The 19745-nt window shown below is 31.2% G+C and overlaps 1 protein-coding gene across 1 annotated transcript in view; it reads left to right on the top strand.

Moving 5' to 3' along the window:
• LOTGIDRAFT_124753 (hypothetical protein) overlaps window positions 1-19745 on the top strand; it is a gene marked incomplete at both ends in the record, with an annotated part of 68219 nt that overhangs the window by 18628 nt on the left and 29846 nt on the right. The window contains 3 exons of the mRNA XM_009061286.1: window positions 14362-14470; window positions 15938-16068; window positions 17911-18079. Coding sequence (XP_009059534.1) covers window positions 14362-14470; window positions 15938-16068; window positions 17911-18079 — 409 coding nt within the window. The remainder of the gene's footprint in view (window positions 1-14361; window positions 14471-15937; window positions 16069-17910; window positions 18080-19745) is intronic.

The following is a 19745-nucleotide window of genomic DNA, read 5'->3' as shown; positions in this document are numbered from 1 at the left end:
TTTATACTGTGTTAATACAATGGAATTTTCTTTTTTTGATCAAACTACTCATAAGACAGGGCATCCAATTGAACAACTTCAAAGTTTTCATAAAGATCTTCATAACAATAATCCTGATAAGAGCATATCTGAGAGTAAAAAATGTTCGTAGGCATAAAGGGCGTTGCCTGGGCTAGCGTTTGAGAAAAAATCATGTCGTGAGCAGTCCTGTCGAACCTGCTATTTTTGGTACCCGAGTTATTAGCGATTTAGTAACAGATATTTATAGAAACGGAAAGACATTCCAGGTGGCGAGAGTCTAAACAGTCAAGGGAATTGGACTCAAACAAAAGCTTAGCAATTCGTTCGTCGGGACACAGTTTTCGCTGAACTTTATTAGTGTAGAATTAGAAAGCAATAATTAACGAAACAAAATGCCACAGAATGGAATACCGAATGAAAAAAAAAAAAAAAAAAAAAAAATTGCACTCAGTATTTGTGAACAAAGGAAATTACGCGAGGTCATGTGACACTGTTTATGGCTCGATGATAATAAAATGAGACGGTAAAATTTGTAGGTTTTTAAAACTGTTGCTCAACTCAAAGAATAATTAATTAATTACTCTCGGGTCCAGAATGCAAATAATTTTTATTACTTTATATTTATACAATGAAGAAGGGAAATAAACACAAGAATTTATGTATCTGGTTAGTTTTAGCTGAAAGTTCAATTGAGTAGGAAGATCTGCCCTAGTTGACGTACAGTTATTTAGTGGTTTATTATGTGAAGTCAACAATCTTGGTCTTATTAGAAAACTTATTCCATAAGGAAGAAAATAAGGTTTATCTTTTAGATTTTTTAAATTATTCTGGTCCCTGGAAAATTGTTTCCGTTTTCTCTTGAATTATTTACATTTCCATGGTTACCACTAAATTAATAAACAAAAATGCAAAAATACAAAACATTAGATTATTCGCATAATAATTGTCTTCTGATATGTTAAGTTTAATGGAGATTGACCCATTTATCTTTTTTTAATCTTATGTTTGAAATATCCAATTTCACGACCTGTTTGAAGGGCTGTCAAAACATTTAACAAAATTTGAAGGATATAAAATCAATTTAAACTAAAGGAAAGGACCCAAAATCTTCATGAAATACACAATCATTCTCAAGAAATCAGTTTTTCATATACTTATTCCAACATTAAATAGACCATTCAATGCCATTACTGATATAACTGCAGCTACTACCACTTTTAATTGTTAGTAACCAGAAATGACAATCTACTAAAATCCATTGAATCTAACAAAGATTTTTTTTATATGAGATAAAGATTGGCTATGCGAGTCGTCCCTAGTTATCAGTGACAAGTAGTTTTTTCGTTCACGGTTGAACTCTTCAGACTGATTAATTTTAAGGCAGTCCTATTCTTATGAATTTATTTTTAACCAATCAAAGTGTGTCAAGTAGAACTTGTTTCAGGACAACTGATGAGTTGTGGGGTAACGATTTCAAAAGAGGCTGTGATATTGATTTACCTTTGGTTTCATTATTTCACAATTCATGTTACCTTGCAACAGGTTCTATATGACACACTTTAATTGATTAAAAATAACCTAATTAAAGTATGGCTGGGTATATTACAATGCAGACCAAAAATATTAGAAAATTTTTAATTTTAATTAGAATGCTAGACATTGTAATCATGTGCTTGGTTACTTCCTTTAGTCCCATTTTCATCTTAAAAAATATGGGACATGTATTTGTCTTCATTTTAACTTTCAAACGCAGACAATCAATATACATGGATTTTTGCTTTGCTCAAAAAAAGATTCCTGTTTCTGAGACTAAAATAGGCCAACAGTCAGTAACAGGTTAGCGAGGACCATTTAAGGAAATATTATGCTGATTTAAAGGGAAAACCATTTGTTGAACAGGTGGTGAACATGTCCCTTTCAAATCTATAAAAAAAATGGCAAGTGTAGTTGAAATATTTATTACCTAATATATAGTACGTGTTGGTTTATGATGAAAAACAATGCCAAATAATATGGACTTTTTCAGACAGTCCCTAAAGAAGTTTCTTAATGTACATTTGATATCATAATCTTTCCACTTTTCTTGTATACAGTATTGAACGCATCATGTTGTTCAACTTTAATCGACATTCCATTTGAGCAGTTAATGATTTGACATCTCGAGTTATAAACAAGATATTTTATTTAGTTTATGAGAAAATTTAACAGTTGAATGTTAAGATGGTCTTAAAGAGATTTTAAAGAGGTTTTCTAAATCTGATTCGTGTATCAGGGACACTGTTAACTTTGATGTGCTTCTTTCAAATCTTCTGTCAGAAGTCTTGAGTCTTGTGGTTCCTGCAATTACACTAAAACAAAGTGCCCTGTGTCATCACTATCACTAAGGGCCTTAATATGTAATATATGCAGATTTGGCGTTTTTAAACACCTACTCTACGTGGAAACCACAGAAGTCTGAATGATAATTTGAATGGGGTAAATTGATGCTATCAGTGTCCCCAATGTACATTAAATGGTTAGAACACCTCTTTACAATCTCTTTCAATATCATTAAGTTATAGTGAAATTGAATCCTTTTTACTTTCTCTTAGCTGATTTGACCATATAAAAGTCATTATTTATATATAAAAAAAATTGGAATTTGTTTTTCAAGCCCTTTTTAATATGTGACTGAACTATTTTACTCACATGCAGTTGTTAGCTTCTGTTTTGTCATTGAATTTATATCAGAATTGATTATTAATTTTTGTGTATATAAACTTAATTAGAATTAACCTTTGTTAAACTAGAGATGGTTTTGTTGATGTCATGAAATATAAGCTAAACTTTAATTAGCCTTGGTGATGTCATGTAATATAAGCTAAATTGGAATTAGCCTTGGCAATGTCTTGGAATATAATCAAGACTAGAATTAGCTTTGTTGATGTCATGTAATATAATCAAAACTAGAATTAGCTTTGTTGATGTCATGTAATTTAATCAAAACTAAAATTAGCTTTGTTGATGTCATATAATATAAGCTAAATTGGAATTAGCTTTGTTGATGTCATGTTATATAATCAAAATTGGAATTAGCCTTGGTGATCCGATGTAATTGTAATTTGAGCTAAATTAGAATTAGCTTTGTTGATATACTAAAATGTAAGTAAGTATAATGAGCTTTGTTGATGTCATGTAATGTAAGCAAAATTGGAATAAGCTTTGGTGATGTAATAAAAAAAAAAATTGTAATTCAATTGGTGATGTTGAGGTCTAAAACCTAAATTGGAATAAGCTTTGGTGATGTCATAGTATTTAAACTAAGCAAACTTTGTTTATTTGATAGAATACAAACTTACTCAGAAACTGAACAGATTAAAGAGGTTTTACACTTTTGGAAAGTTCAACCTTTTCAAAATTAGTCAAAACCTCTTAAATAGTAACATGGCTTTGTGACTATTTATCTTATTTACTTCAGTGACAACCATAAATTAATTCTAATTCTAATAATGAAATTATTAATAAGGTAGTAAAGTAACTTATTAACAAATTATTCAAACCTATTTAGTTTAGTTTGGAAATGGAAACATCAACTTTTCACATGTTCATAATTAGATTCGGAAAGCTTTGTGCTCAAATTAATAAATAAAACTAAAGACCAAATTCAAGAGAAATGTTTCCTTTAGCTTTTATGAAGGTTGTAATTAAAGGTATACTACCTCCGAGGATAATCAAAAGTTTGAAATTTTTAAACTTGGTTAAAATATGTCTTTATTCATTAGTGGACCTACCTGTTGTCATAACTATACAACAGAATCCCTCTATAATCCAGTAAATCCTAAAAACTAAGTAATAATCCATTAAGATTAGAATCGTTTAGAAACTTCAATAATTTTTAGTTCAATAGACATGTCATATAGAGATTCTTAATTCATGGCACCAGGTAAGTCCAATTGATGAATGTATACACTTGTTGACCAAGTTTGAGACTTTAAGTTTTATGTCCATTCTAAGAGGTAGCATTCCTTTAAAAGTATCTTGCCCTTAATAATAGAATTAACCATTTAAGAAAAAGTGTGTAAGTTTTGTTAGAAAACTAACGTATGAATTAATCAAAAGTTTAGAGAAATATTTCTCCAACACATTTTGAAAGGTTTCCACGCTGCTTAATTAACAGCTTCTGAAACGAATTCTGATTGATCAAGTAAATGGCATATTTTAGAAATTTTAATTCACAAAGTTTTATATAATGAAAATTTCATTTACAACCCCCTTTTTTTAATTCAAAAAGTTTAATTAAACTTAATGTGATAGCTCTTACCTGATTTTACAATAATTCCATATTTAAATTTAAATGAAGAAATTCCACTATAAGTTATTTTGATCCACAAAACATAGACGCACAATTCAATATGTTCACATTTTACTTTCCAAATGATTTTTGTTTGCTGAATTAAAATCCTTTAAAAATCAAACCAGAAACTTCGGTGTTAGTTAGATGATAGTTGAATGTTTGTGTGTTTATTTCCAAGTCATACTAGATATATATACACACACACTCAGTCAAGTATTAGCTAAGAATCATTGAAGAACTTCAGGAGCAAAGTGTTGCCAATAGTAGAAAGTTAGTCAAACATCGAGTTGGTAAAGCTTTGTATAGTCATTGATCATTATTCTGCTTCAGTTCAGTGCTCTTAACTATTATACTAACTATTATCTGTATTAATTATACATTATATTCTACATGGTTATTAAACTTTATATTTCATTACTCCAATTTTTCTTCAAAGCAAAAGAACGGAAACTAATCAAATTAAAAGATTATTGAACTGAATTCATTATGAAATTTACTTTACCATGAACGATTTTATCCCTTGGTAGTTTTTGTTTATTTTTCATTAATTCTTAGCAACATTGATACTTATACTACTGGTAAACAAACATCTTATATAACTCTTCTTAAAGGGATTGTAAAGAGGGTTTATAAATTTTGTATGTGTATTGGGGACACTGATAGCATCAATTTGCACAATTTCAATTTTCATTCCGACATCTGTGGTTCCTGCAATTCCACTTAGACTAAGGCACAATTCCAATTTTCATTCTGACATCTGTGGTTCCTGCAATTCTACTTAAACTAAGCATTTGATGACGTCACTCATTGCAATATATGCTACATCACATAAGAACTTCGCTATTAATGATGTCATAAAACTTTAATGGAAATACAGGAACTAAAGACGTCTAAATGAAAATTGGAAAGGTGAAAATTGATACAAAATTTCAAAAACCTCTTTACAATTTCTTAAAAACTATTTTCTATCAAATTTGAAATATTATTGAAAATTGTTATATTTATTTCACAATAAGAAAAATGGGTTTAGACCAATGACAAATATCCAAGAATAATGGAGTTCAGTAAAGTCAGTTTCAAAACATTTTTTATCTTATCTGGACATTAAGTTACTCAATTATCACCAAATAATACATTTATATATAAGAGTTTTTAATGTGTTTTTTCTGTGGAAGATCTATCATTTTGATAACTTGGTAGAAAAGTGTTTTATCAGAATTTTTACATTTGTAACAATTTCTAAGAATCATTTTAAAGCCAGATTCTGTAATTGATTCAGTGTTGAATTGTGGAATTGTTGATGCCATTTCCAGATTGTGTTTGTCAACATTACTTTAAGAGAGTCCACATTTATGCTGTGTATGGCCAATAATGCCACAATAAGTATCATGATACAAGGGTCAAGATACGATACGATACATATCACGTTTCAATGGGATGAAAATTAACATTATTAGTTTAAATATATATTAATTTATAACTTTGTAACTGTTATATTCTGTTATTCTCTTCTATATTAAATTACCTGACTATTCATATGGTTCATTTAGTCAAATTCAAATTAACCAGAGCAATAGTCAGCTTTGATTTTTAAAACATTAAATATCATTCAGTCAAGCACAACGGAAGAGGTTTGCATCGTAGATTACTTTGGTAATTGTTGGTAAAAGTTCATTCCAGCATTGGGTGAGGAAATTATTTGCCTGGATTCTATACTATTGCCAGTTTAAGGTCAGTATGTTTTAGATATGTAGAAATTGTGGATTTGTTATAGTGATATGGCTGAAAGTTTGTATAATTGACGATATATTTTGTGGATGGGGAAGCATGTTATAAACAATATATCCTATATTGATTATCAATGCTTGATAATAGACAAGTTCCTTAATTGGCTAAAAAAATATTCATTTCTGACAATATGTATTTCTTTTCAGCTCTTATTTCCAGTTAAGTTATGAATTGAGCAAATGAGTTAAAAATGCCCTCACGGTTGTAATCACCGCAAAACCGTGAATCAATGGGACTCGCATGATACAGTAATACACTATGGACCTTACTGGTACATGAACTCAACTGATGGTCTAATTTAAATGATTTTTGATCAGCTAGATTTAACAAAGCTAATAACCACAAACAATGATGTAATTTTACAATTTATACCATCAAGTTTCACAGTATAAATTGAAAGTAGTAAGCCTGCTTTATCCAGTGAGGTTTTTATAGTCCATATTAATAATCTGATGTCTGCAGGCCTAGAACATATTGTATCTAGATTTAAGCTACTAGTGTGTTTTTGTGACAAAAGTTAGCCTTTAAGGAGATTATTGGCCTGTTAATTTTGTTTTTCAGAGTAAAAATTATTCAGTGTTGACTTCAATTATCACTTCATTACGGAAGCCCTAAAGTCATGTATTTCTATTGGCTGTAATGTCTTCTTGTTGGCTAGTTTACTTTGTATATGAATAAATTAATAAACAACATCTTTAAAGTAGAAGTAAGTGGTTTCAGTAATTGACGATATTGATTGACATTTAGTAAGTCTGCAATTAAATGATCTTATGGTTGGCTAAAAGGATATAGGTGTCTGATATAAATTACAGCTGTTCATAACACCTTCAAGAAGAAATTCCAAACATTTAGTAAGTCTGCAATTAAATGATCTTATGGTTGGCTAAAAGGATATAGGTGTCTGATATGAATTTCAGCTCTCCATAACACTTTCAAAAAGAAATTCTAGAGAACTCCAAATTAGTCTGCAATAAAATTCAATAAGATCTTGTGGATGGCTAAATGGATATAGTTGTATGGGGTACCAGCTGATATAAATTCCAGATATCTGTAACACTTTTGAAAAGAATTTTGTTTGTCTGCAATTAAATTTAATTTCAATGTGTTAATATATGTAGTATGTGATAGTAGTAAGACGATTTTAGTCTCTCATCTTAGACTGTTCTCATACAAGGTAGTTTATTTTTATTTATGTTACTAACTGAATAAATGATGAAGTCATTTATGTTTGTTTGCGGCGTGATCGATAGCGTTTACACACCATTAATGGTTTTCATACAAACTTTTAATTCTTATATCTAAAGTTAGACATTATTATATATTTATAACATATTTTTTTTCCACAATTCTTAGATCTTGTCATTGATTTGCTTTGATGTATTAATGATACGTCATATTGTCATGTGACAGACTATAGTTTATTGAAAAATAAACGCAAGTTTGCGTATCTGGTTTATAGAACTGAGAGACAGTGGAAATATTTCAATGTAAAGGATAGATTTGCTTAAATTAAGTTGGTAAAACAACAATTGTAAGCTGTAGGCTACAGCAATTTGGAGATTAAAATTCACGAATTTACGCACTTTGAACAAATCTCCCATCCTTTCACCCAATCTCCAGATTTTTTTTCCTGACGTGTACAAATGTATGCCAGTAGCAGTTAGTTCAACTCTTTGAAACTTTAAGACATCAAGTGCCTGACTTTATCTATGGAACCTAAGACTTGTAAAGAAAATAAAAATGAAATGAATGGAGTTTTACATCCTACTTTTCTGCATCATGTGGGCTAATGAAGACGGGCAATGCCATGCTGGGTGCAGTGAGGGAAATTTTGTCATGACACCTGCATTAGCCTGCTCTTTTTCGATTTCCAACTGTCGAGGAAACTTTAATGCGCACATCCTTTAGCACACAGGGCTTCAGAGCTTCCGAATGACTAGAGGCTTGTTGTTTTGTATACTGTTTATACTGTTTAAGTCATTGTGGCAATTTGACAGTGAAAATACAAATGCAATAATGTACATACACGGTTGATTTGGCAACTTTTTCAGACATTTCAGAATGATTGACAAGTTCAATATCCGAAGGAAATATGTTTCCGAATGCAAATACTGTCACAGTATTCCACATTCAATATTAACTCATGAACAAAAGGCAATCAGTCAATACCAGTTAATTCAATCAATTCAATTCTATCCTCTAATTACCAATTATCTTTCAATTGGAAAGTTTTATCCCAAACAATAATTAGATGGCTTAAGATAGCTTGCAGCCTTGGTCAGGTTCACAAAGCTCATCTCAAACCAATCAATTAAGAAACAATAGTGAATAGCACAAACATGCTTTCAGCACTTAATGTCTATGATTGGTCTTCTTTTCTTAAATGATGTGGTTTCTTGATATCTCTGCTTACTCAGCACTATTCAATTTAGTTAACAAAATTAACGCACAATTATTCAATTGAATGAATGGAGCTAGGCATCTGAATGGAGCTGAAAATAGATTACTAGAAGATTCTATTTTAGCACAAATTGACAAAAATAGCCACACATAGAATAGTACTCTGATGAATGAATTTTATGACGTAGTTTGTAATTCAACTCAAATAAGTTCAAAGTGACCAAATTAGTGTTCATGGTTTGTTAGACATTATTTTGTGCTATTTCTAACCCTTACAATAGCACTGATTCCCTTGTGGTCACAGACAGATTTAGATCAGAATGGACCGTTAATAGAACCTTTGAAATTAAATACTTTAATTAAATGCTTGACATTGGCCGCCTACTTAAGGTGCTTGCTTAAGCCTGTACAGTGATATACCAATGGATAAATGGAAAACTTACTATTCATTGATAGGTCAAAAAACCATGTCCCTGTGTGCTACAGGCTGTTCATGTTAAAGATCTCTTGAAAGTTGCACATCGAAAAAGAGCAGGTTAATGCTTCTGTCTTGGCTAAATTTCCATCATTGCACCCTGCATGGTGTTGCCCGTCTTCATTACCCACATGGTGCAGAAAAGTAGGATGTAAAACTCCATTCATTTCATCTTCCATAAAAGAAAATTGATCATATTTTAAAATACATGGTTTAGCTTTAGTTAAATGTTTGGATGATTGATTGTCCTTAACAAAAAAAAATCATATCCAATCATTTAATGTGTCTTGTAACATTGCCAAACTAAATTTCTCTTAACATTTCCTGTGTGGATTAACCAAATTAATCACAAAAAACAGTATGTGGTTGTCAGTAGCAATTATAACTTCCAGATGTGACTAGAGTCAAGAAGACAAAAATAATACTGTCATTGCTTTCATAAGATTTAAGTGTTAAGATAAAGTATGGAATAACTGAGCATTAAATTACATGGAACAGGCCTTATCTAGCATATAATTGTCATATTAAACATATTTATTGAATTCTTCTTTATTGAGTTTATTATATATATATATGTATTTGAAATATATGTGAATTGTATAGTGTCTCATGTGTCAAAATATGTGCTGTTAAAAGACACTTGCCCTTGAGGTGAGCTCAGATTGACTGGTGATATTAACTATCTGATGCAATCATTACAAAATCAAGAAAAGGAGTGACTACTACCACTTGCAATCACTTTGGTGGTCACAGATTCCAACAGCTAAGCATGATACTTTTGGTAAAGTAAAGCTTCAGCAACTGAGGATACCTGGGAGAAAATGCCGTCTTTTAAATACAAATTTCAGAGATTTATCAGATTCTCTCAAATGCTGTCAGTGGTGGCACTCGTTGAAAATCAAGTTCTGCTCTCAAGTTCTACTAGTCAAGAATGATATATGTGTATCACAGAATGAATAATGAGAAATATTTAGGTTAGTTAATCAAATTTGGTAAGTAAAACAGGTGATAAGACATTAATTTTTTAATGTCTATTTAAACAGTTGTTCTGAAGTAATCAACTTAATGTTTATAGCCATAGTTCTGTTGAGAAATAACTTCATCATTACCATTGTGGCCTTTGGGGTCTATTTTTTTTCTTAAATTTTTTTTTGGAACTGGTTTCTCCATTGGTTGAATTGGTTTACACTTGGATACCATTACCAAGTCTTCAACTTTATATAAATTAGTCTTCAAACAGTTCACCACAAGACTCAATATAACCCAGTCTTTGATGAGTTTACCACAAGACTTCATAAAACTCAGTCTTCAATCAGTTTACCACCGGACTCTATATTGATCAGTCTTCAATCATTTTACCACTGGACTATAACAACCATGCCTTCAACCAGTTTACCACTGGGCTTTATATTACCTAGTCTTCAATCAATTTACCACTAGACTCGTTATACTTTAAATCTTCAATCAGTATACCACTGGACTATGTAACCTGATCTTCAATCAGTTTACCACTGGACTCTATATTACCTGATCTTCAATCAGTTTACCACTGGACTATATAACCCTATCTTCAATCAGTTTACCACTGGACCATATAACGCGATCTTCAATCAGTTTACCACTGGACTATATAACGCGATCTTCAATCAGTTTACCACTGGACTATATAACCCAATCTTCAATCAATTAACCACTGGACTATATAACATTATCTTCAATCAGTTTACCACTGGACTATATAACCTGATCTTTTACCACTGGACTATATTACCTGATCTTCAATCAGTTTACCACTGGACTATGTAACCTGATCTTCAGTCAGTTTACAACTTGATCTTTAATCAGTTTACCACTGGACTATATAACCTGATCTTCAATCAGTTTACCACTGGACTGTATAACCTGATCTTTTACCACTGGACTCTATATAACCCAATCTTCAATCAGTTTACCACTGGACTCTATAACCTGATCTTCAATCAGTTTACCACTGCACTATATAACCTGATCTTCAATCAGTTTACCACTGGACTATATAACCCTATCTTCAATCAGTTTACCACTGCACTATATAACCTGATCTTCAATCAGTTTACCACTAGATATCACCTACTGTAAACAACATGTATCATATTTATTAATCAGTTTATCATTGGGCATACTTGTAGTAGCTGCCATGGAATGAAGCATCCAGGCAAATGGGAAAAGACACTATGTCTTGTGTGGTACATGCTTTTAACTATAACTTATTGAAATAAAACGATAGAAGGCTAATATTGATATTTTTTTAGTGCACACTACAATGGCATTGTATGTATTTATTACAATAGGAATTATAATTACTCCCATTTCATTTTAATTTCATTTTTACACTGTATAATGTTATTGATATGTTTTTTTATTAACCAATAAATGCTTTAATAAAAGTTAATAGGTTTTTTTTATTCCAGAGTTTGATTGTACTACCTATCTTACATGTGTCTAGACAAACAACTGCTCATGAAATATTTACACAAATGTTTAACTGCATGTTTACCTTAATGTAAACATCTGCCTTTACCATAAATAATAAATCACAGAAAGAGGTTTCACAAGATTTCCATGACTTTTTATTATATAGAAATTAGTATATGAATACAAATTGTCCTTTTCCAGTAATTTATATGTTAAGTATATCCATAAAAAAGTTCGACTTGATTACATCCAACAAGATAAACATACATGTCACTACAGGTTAATTAGATTATAAATGAAATGTGATATGCTAAATGAATATGGTCTGCCAACCTATTTTAAGATTAAAGAAGCTTTATCATTTTTCTTAGTTCTGAAAGAAAAAAAACGATATTGCTCAAATTTATGAAAATTTAATAAAAAATATAGAGAAATGTGTAAAATTAACTTACGTCTGTGTTTTTTAACTAGAAAAATCTTTTCGTTAATTTTTTAACGCCACAACTAATTAATAGGTTTACATAAAATTTGTTATGCATTTTGGTAGGTACTACTGTACAGATTTATACAGGAGGCTTTATGAAGCCTAATACCAAAACTAGTGTTACTTAACAATTAGTATGTTTGATCAAGTAGAAACATGTAAATAGCATATTCTAGAAATATTTTCAGGTATAATGTATGACATTTTTGATAATGAAATTTTTTTTTTTACTGCTGATTAAAGTGATACTACACCTTAGAATGAACATAAAATTTAAAATTTTTAAATAAGAGCATGTATTCATCAGTAGATATACCTTGTGTCATAATTAACATAACAGGATCCATATGTAATCCGATAAATCCAAAAAGCTTTATAATTATCCATAAATATGCATCTATTGAAAAACTCTTAATGTTATTAAGATAAAGAGTTTTTCAATAATTTTCCAATTTTCCAGATTTTACAAAGGTTTATGTTGTAACTTTATGACACCAGGTAAGCTAACTGATGAATATATACTCATTTTGACCACTCTTGAGAACTTAAATTTTTATGTTCATTCTAAGATGTAGTATCACTTTAAGAACTGAATACTTTCATTTTACGATTGCTCGAAGCACTCTCTCTATCTGATTTTACTTTATTCTGACTTCCGTTTTGTGTTTATGAGTTATCTGAAATATTATTTCCTTGTACATGATTTCAAGATTGTAATAATACCACATACAGCTTGGAATTTATATTTCAATTAAAAAGATAAGGTTCTAGTCTTTGTTGTAAAAGATTTCACATGTCATATTAAAGTGAGATGTAATTTGAAATACAAAAGAAAAAAAATTGGAAAACATTTCCCATACATCTATATCCTTGACTTGTGGAGGACATGTAGCTTCTGATAATGATGTTACGTATCTTAACATTACATCTATATCCTTGACTTGTGGAGGACATGTTACAGACTTTCTGTCAAGAAATTTGATTGGCTGTAATCGCAAATGACAATCCAACCAAATCACTTGACATAAAAACTGTCATGATACCAGAAAGGTGACTATTGCAGTCAGGGTATCAAAACACTGTTTGAAATAGCTTGTGAAGATGGATGTTACTATGTCAAATTCTTTCTGCTAAACTTTATTTGGGATAATGAGGTTATCTGGTAAAATTTTTCTGAATCTACAAGAATGGGAAATTCAAATCAGTGCAAAAGTTGCTATATGTGTCTCAATACAAAATAAGCTGCAAATTCTCTATTCAGTCTTTTGAATGGGAAAAATGTATTCAAGTCTTTGTACTTATAGGTCAATAAATTGATTTAAATTTAATCAAATTTGATCAATTTGGAGTAGAAATAGATTATTGAGTTTCCAGAACTCAATTTTTTTGACATAATAACACATATGTTCTGTTCTTGATTTCTAAAAACTATAGTATAATCTGAATAACATGTAGATCACATTTATATCATTCTATTTATCTTTTACTACATGCCATCTATTGATGAGATTTTGGTCTTGATTTTTTGTAAATCGTCTTCAGTAGTATTAAATATGTACGAAAATCACATAATTCCTTCAAAAATACCTCAAACTAGAAATTTCACAATCTATTTCTTTATATGCCTTTTCTATATATGGTAGAGTATCAAGAAAAGACGAGTCGTCATTTTAACTTTCAAATGCAGATTGTTCGTGACAAACATTGATTTGAAGGGACTGAAATATGATTGTTCAAGGAATGGTGAACCTGTCCCTTTTACTTCTTGTTCAGTCGAATAGCATCAAATGGTATTAAAATTTGTACCAATTAAGTAATCACATGTCCTTCGTGCAATGCAAGTCAATGATTAACAAACAATATCTCAGATATCCTCACATGTAAATCTAAAGCAGAGTGTTAGATTTCATTGACCTTAAACATGTGTTGCATAACTATTCCGTCCTATCATGGAGTGCAAGTGAAATTAATACAAAGATATAACAGAAACATCTAAAACTGTATATAAATCAAAATTATTATTTTGCTAAATGTTTTATGTCAAAAGCATTTAGCTTAACATACCTTAGTTAGAAATTTAGCATCTTGAAATTTGAACTGAAAAAGGAGTTTAAAAGAACAAACATTTGAATGATAGATATGATCTTTTTGTAGTTATATAAACAAAAGAATCATGTACTTCGTAGAATTCTAGAACTTTAGCTATATATTTATAATTTTTAGACAATCTCCTTAAATTTCTACTTAGTATTGAAATTTGTTGTAGATTTAGAACTGAGCAAGTCATTATACATAGAGCAATCAATTCAGGCTAAAAGTTGAATTTAATGAATGGTTGAAAGAAGGTAATCTTTGAATTTGAAAAGTTTATCTACATTCTAAATGTTATGGTTTGTATTTTGACAGGAGAATAAAACAGATGAAAATGATAAGAATACTGATCGTATTTGTGGTGGACATGAAAGAGCTATCAGTATTGAGGATTGTGTCATGAATCTGGACATTAGAGAAGAAGGTAAGCCTACATTCTCAACCTTTTCCAATGAAATCAGCTTTTAATTAAATGGAACCCTCTTTGGATTTGGACCCTCTTTGGATTTGGACCACGTTTTCCAGACAATGCTCAAACTGAAACTGTATATTTCAGACTATGCCTGAAGCTTTAGTGATCTCCACTCCAGTTATCTCCAGCTATAACTAACTTCATCTGATACCTTGACTACGGTAGCCACTATTCTTTAACCCCGAAATCCAGCAGTTTGATTCAATTGTATACAAGCAAATACAGCCAATCAGAGCCCTCAACAGAAAGACTTAAACATTTTGTCTTATTGTTTGCAGACTTTCTATTAAGAGCTGTGATTGGCTGTATTCTCTAGAGTACAATCCAATCAAATCATTTACTTCATGTACAAACATCTTGATACCAGAAAGGTGGCTATTGCAATCGAGGCGAATTTTAGATGTCGCGTGTACTATATAGGTTACAATTACTGTTTGGTAATCTAAAAAGAATTGCTACTGTTTGTGCAAAATTGTTTTTTTATTACATGATAATTGTTGCTGCCATTTTTAGACTTGTACTGCTAAAGGTATAAATTATTTAAAATCCATTAATTTGGCTTTCTGTTCCGTTCTTTTCTGCACCATCTAACTTTACATGATTTTCATTTTAATGATGGTTCTGATAATGACTACGTAATGTTATTTGGATCATAAAGAACTCAGTAAAACATACTAAACAGGTGCTGATTCTTTGTAATTTTGCACTCCATTAACTCCTTGTACAAAACACCTGAGACCTGTTTCATGGTTGCACGCTATCAAAATCAAAAACGGTTTGCTGAAAGTAAAAGAAGAACACAGTACTGGTTGTATATGATTTTTCTTTTCACTATCATATACTTTGGTCTTTCTTTTACTTTCATTTGAAACAGGTGAAGTACCAAATTGCAACACCTTTGATGCTAAGATGTGGTGAAGGGCTGTGCTCTTACAACTGCTTTGACATGTAACTTATGAAGTACCATATCGCTACACCTGTGTGTTAGGATAAGTTATTGGGACCTTTAAGTTAAGAACATTGGACAAAGCTTTGATACATAACTTATGAAGTACCATATTGTAACACCTGTGTGCTTGGAGAAGATTGATGGGGAAAGGGAGGGGTGGGGAATGGTGCTGCAACTGTTGGACAAAGCATTGATAGGTAACTTATGGAATACCACAAGTTTAATGTTGAGATGGGATGGTATGAGATAGATTAATTTATAAAGTGCCGTATAATTATAAGAGAAAAAAACACACAAAAATGCAGATAACTCGAATTGTTCCATAACCTTAATGTGGTTGTAAAAAGGTTTTCTTAAGTTTTCATGTGTCTGTGGTTCCTGCAATTCCATTACAACAAAGTGTTTGATGATGTCACTAACACAAATTATGCGCTATCACACATCACACTTTTATTTTCTTAATATTTCAGGTATCTATACGTTATTGTGCTATTTAGAATTACATGTTAATAGATGGGTAGACATATTATCACCAGTCTATACTTGTTGTCAGGTCAAATGTTATGGTGGACCATTACAGCTACAACAGGTTTCCAAAAAGGTAAGTATTGTTTTCATAAAATCAATATAGTAGTTGTGATTGTCTCCATACTTCTGAATGTCTTCACTAGACCAAGTACCCAAATGTAAGATGTTACACTCCGTTTAATTTCAAAGTTTTAGAAAAAAAGTCAGATGTGAAGTTCCGTGAGTCCTGGTCGGTGTTTCAGCTGCCATCACATTGATGATAAGATCTTAAGGCTAATAGTTTGTCCTCCAGCAGACTTCAGCCTAATAAAAATAACACCATGATGTCTAGAAATCTACTTATTTGTATTATACTACAGCTGTTAAGAATGACTTATGTGAACAATGTAATATACAACCTATGCGAATGCATGTGAAAATGTTTTTGAAATAGTTAACGATATCAGCATGGTGCTAACAAGAGGCGCTAACTGAGAAAGAATATCTTGTCCGCTACAGTCTCTTAATTGCTGCTTGGTGATTGGCAGGATATTATACTTATGACTTTGTTAAATTGCACTCATTATGCTCTGCCTTGCCCTGTTAAAATGTATAATTCCAATGAGGAACACTTCCTTTCATTTAGATTAGCAGACAAGAAATCCTGTCTTCTGTATTAGAATCTTGTAGCACAGATCAAACGTATCTTTAGAATGATCATATTGTAGAATCACAAGAGAGAAAATCTATGACAGAAAAAGCTCATTTCTGTGATAAAACAATAATTATTCTACTGAAACCTGACTATACATACAATAATTTTATCTTAGATATTTAGCTAGACAATATTATTCTGATCCATTCGATAGATTTTCATTCTACTGGTAGAAATGTTAAATCTTGTATGAAAAGGGCTTCTCTCATTGACAGGGATATAATCATCAATGAATTCACTGTTACAGCACCATCACAATGTCAAGCTCTTAGTGACCTTGTCTTATAAGGTACCTTGACTGCAATAGCCATCATGGAATGCAGCTATTGGATTGTACAACAGACTGAAAACATTGTGGCTTTTTGTTAACCTTTATATCAGAAGTCTTACTTCAATACTGTATATTTTAACTGGTGGAAAATTGTCAAGATCTTTTTTTATCAATGCAAGGTTGGAAATGCTCAGCACTTAATTCCACTCTGCGATTGGATCACTGATTTTTATTTAATGTCATTGCACACTGCTCAGTAAAACAAACTTTACCAATTATTTTTATGAGAATTGGGAAACCAGCCTCAAAATAAAACTGATAGTCTTATATCTTCAGGTTATAAGCATGAGCACACATTTTCTTTTTGAAATTTATTTTGACAGAAGGCAATTTTCTGCCAAAATTTGGGCACTGTTTAGATGGCTAATATTGTAAGAAACTTCAAAAAAATGTCTCTACCATGGAATTGAATTCAGTTATTGAACTTTTAAAGATTTTCTTGTGAAGACACTGAAGGCTATAACTATTTACACTCATATTATCTGTAATGTAGTTCATTTAGAGATAACATGGGGCGCCCTTCTTTTCAGCATTTTTTGGGGCTTATTAGGACAGACAAATGCCAAGCAGTGTACTATTTAAAAAATTTAGCCAGGACAGCGGCATTATCCAATTCTTTTTGTGATTTATAACTGCTTAGAAATGTGCTCCGCCCGAAGCACACAGTTCCTTGGTTTATTGTCCCATCTGAAAGACAAGACACATTTTACATGTCCGCCCCGACTTGATCACTAACAGGGGAAATTTGTTTAAATAATTAGATATTAATTCGATTAAACTTATACAATCTTACAGTAAATGACAAGACAAATAAAGTCACTATAAGTTAGATTTAATTCCCAACAGAAGTGAAGAATAATTATTCTTTCAAATTTTGAATTCTATTCCAGTGTCCACCATTAGCTGTTGCCATAGCAAAACAGAAATTAGATGGAGTATATTTTGCTAATAGTAATACTATAGAGTTTCCAGTGGTAGAAATTAGTGACAGTATGGGGTGGGAGTCAGCACCTGTGAAAAGAGAATTAAGACAGTTACAATGGTCCATATCACCAGCCAGTAAGTATTACATTAATTATCTGCCCTTCCTTTTTGAAGGCGTTTGCTAATAACTATGTTTATTGTGAAATCATAATATGACTGGGGGCTAATTGTTTGTGTAGATTTCATGGAATGGCAAACACAAAATTAAGAACTGTAGAACCATCAGTTATGTCTTAAAAAGTATTGATTTCATCAATTAGACCATAGCAAATTCTCCATTTACACAAACTGTTCACACATTTTCACGAGATGGATCTGTAAATAGAACTATACACACGTCTAGGTTTGCTCATTTCATTAGCCAAATCCAGTGATGAAAAGTATCATTTAGGATAGGATACACACGTCTAGGTTTGCTCATTTCATTAGCCAAATCCAGTGATGAAAAGTATCATTTAGGATAGGATACACACGTCTAGGTTTGCCCATTTCATTAGCGAAATCCAGTGATATAAAGTATCATTTAGCATTGATAGGATACACACGTCTAGGTTTGCCCATTTCATTAGCGAAATCCAGTGATATAAAGTATCATTTAGGATTGATAGGATACACACGTCTAGGTTTGCCCATTTCATTAGCCAGTGATAAAAAGTATCATTTAGGATACATTTACCTTATGATATGCAGTTTCAAAATTATTCTTGATGAAATCAATGGTCTTTGCTTGTGATATTGGACAGCATAGATATTCTAAAACACCTTGTAACCACAAGATGAAAGCTAGTGAATTATCAACATTTGTATATGGTGTTGAAGATATTGTGCTCTATTAGTATATCATAGAACATCAGTTGACTTCCAGACTCTATATAAAATATGATTATTTAAACTTCCTTGCTCTTACAAACTCAGTAAAATGTTTTAAAATCAAATAACCTATATTGCCAGAAATCTAGTAAAGAATTATTGTCAAATTAAGGATGGGATATTGCTTTTTATTTAAAGGGATCAGTAATAGTATTCACAACTCGCCATCAAAATTCATTGAAATAGTGACTCATCTTTTCTGAAATTCCGGGATATATAGAAAAAATTATACGATTTGTGTTCAGTTCTTGTACTTCTGAAGATTATTTACATATATTGTCAGTTGTCTGAAGATCGCTCTCATGGAGTGTTTGAGAGGGATCTCCAAAGTTAAAAAAATTAATTTATTTGGCGCATTCTGACACATAGTGTACATAGCAAAATCATATTTTACAATTTGTTTCAAATTAAAGAAGAGGAACAATTGAAAATGCACACCAATTTTCCCCTATATAGGGTTTCTGGTCAATTATCTGGTGCCCGTGAATGGTGTGTCAACCCTGCTATAGCATTTACAGCTCATGTTCCTGTACATGTATAGTGTCCTTTCAAAGTTGTTATGCTTGTATAATATGGTTTTTATTTATTTCTTATTTATAATCTCCTATCATGCATGTATGCAACTTGTGTCCCATAAATTTGATTAGCTAGTAAATTCCAGACTAGACATTTTGGTAAAGATCTCTAGGAGACAATATATTGTCAAATTTAATTGTCTAGAATACTCTTGATAGGCATTACATCCGAATGTCTAAATCCACAGTGGTTACTTCCACAGTTAAATAATTTGATTCTGATGCAAAATTGTTATTAAAAATTATTGTCTCGTTAAATTTTGGTGTGAGATGCGAATGTCATATCCACTGTCCAC

The sequence above is a fragment of the Lottia gigantea genome, assembly GCF_000327385.1.
Source record: "Lottia gigantea unplaced genomic scaffold LOTGIsca_47, whole genome shotgun sequence".
NCBI lineage: Eukaryota > Metazoa > Mollusca > Gastropoda > Lottiidae > Lottia > Lottia gigantea.
Note: the sequence above shows the minus strand (reverse complement) of the source record. Positions and strands in the feature narration are given on the sequence as shown.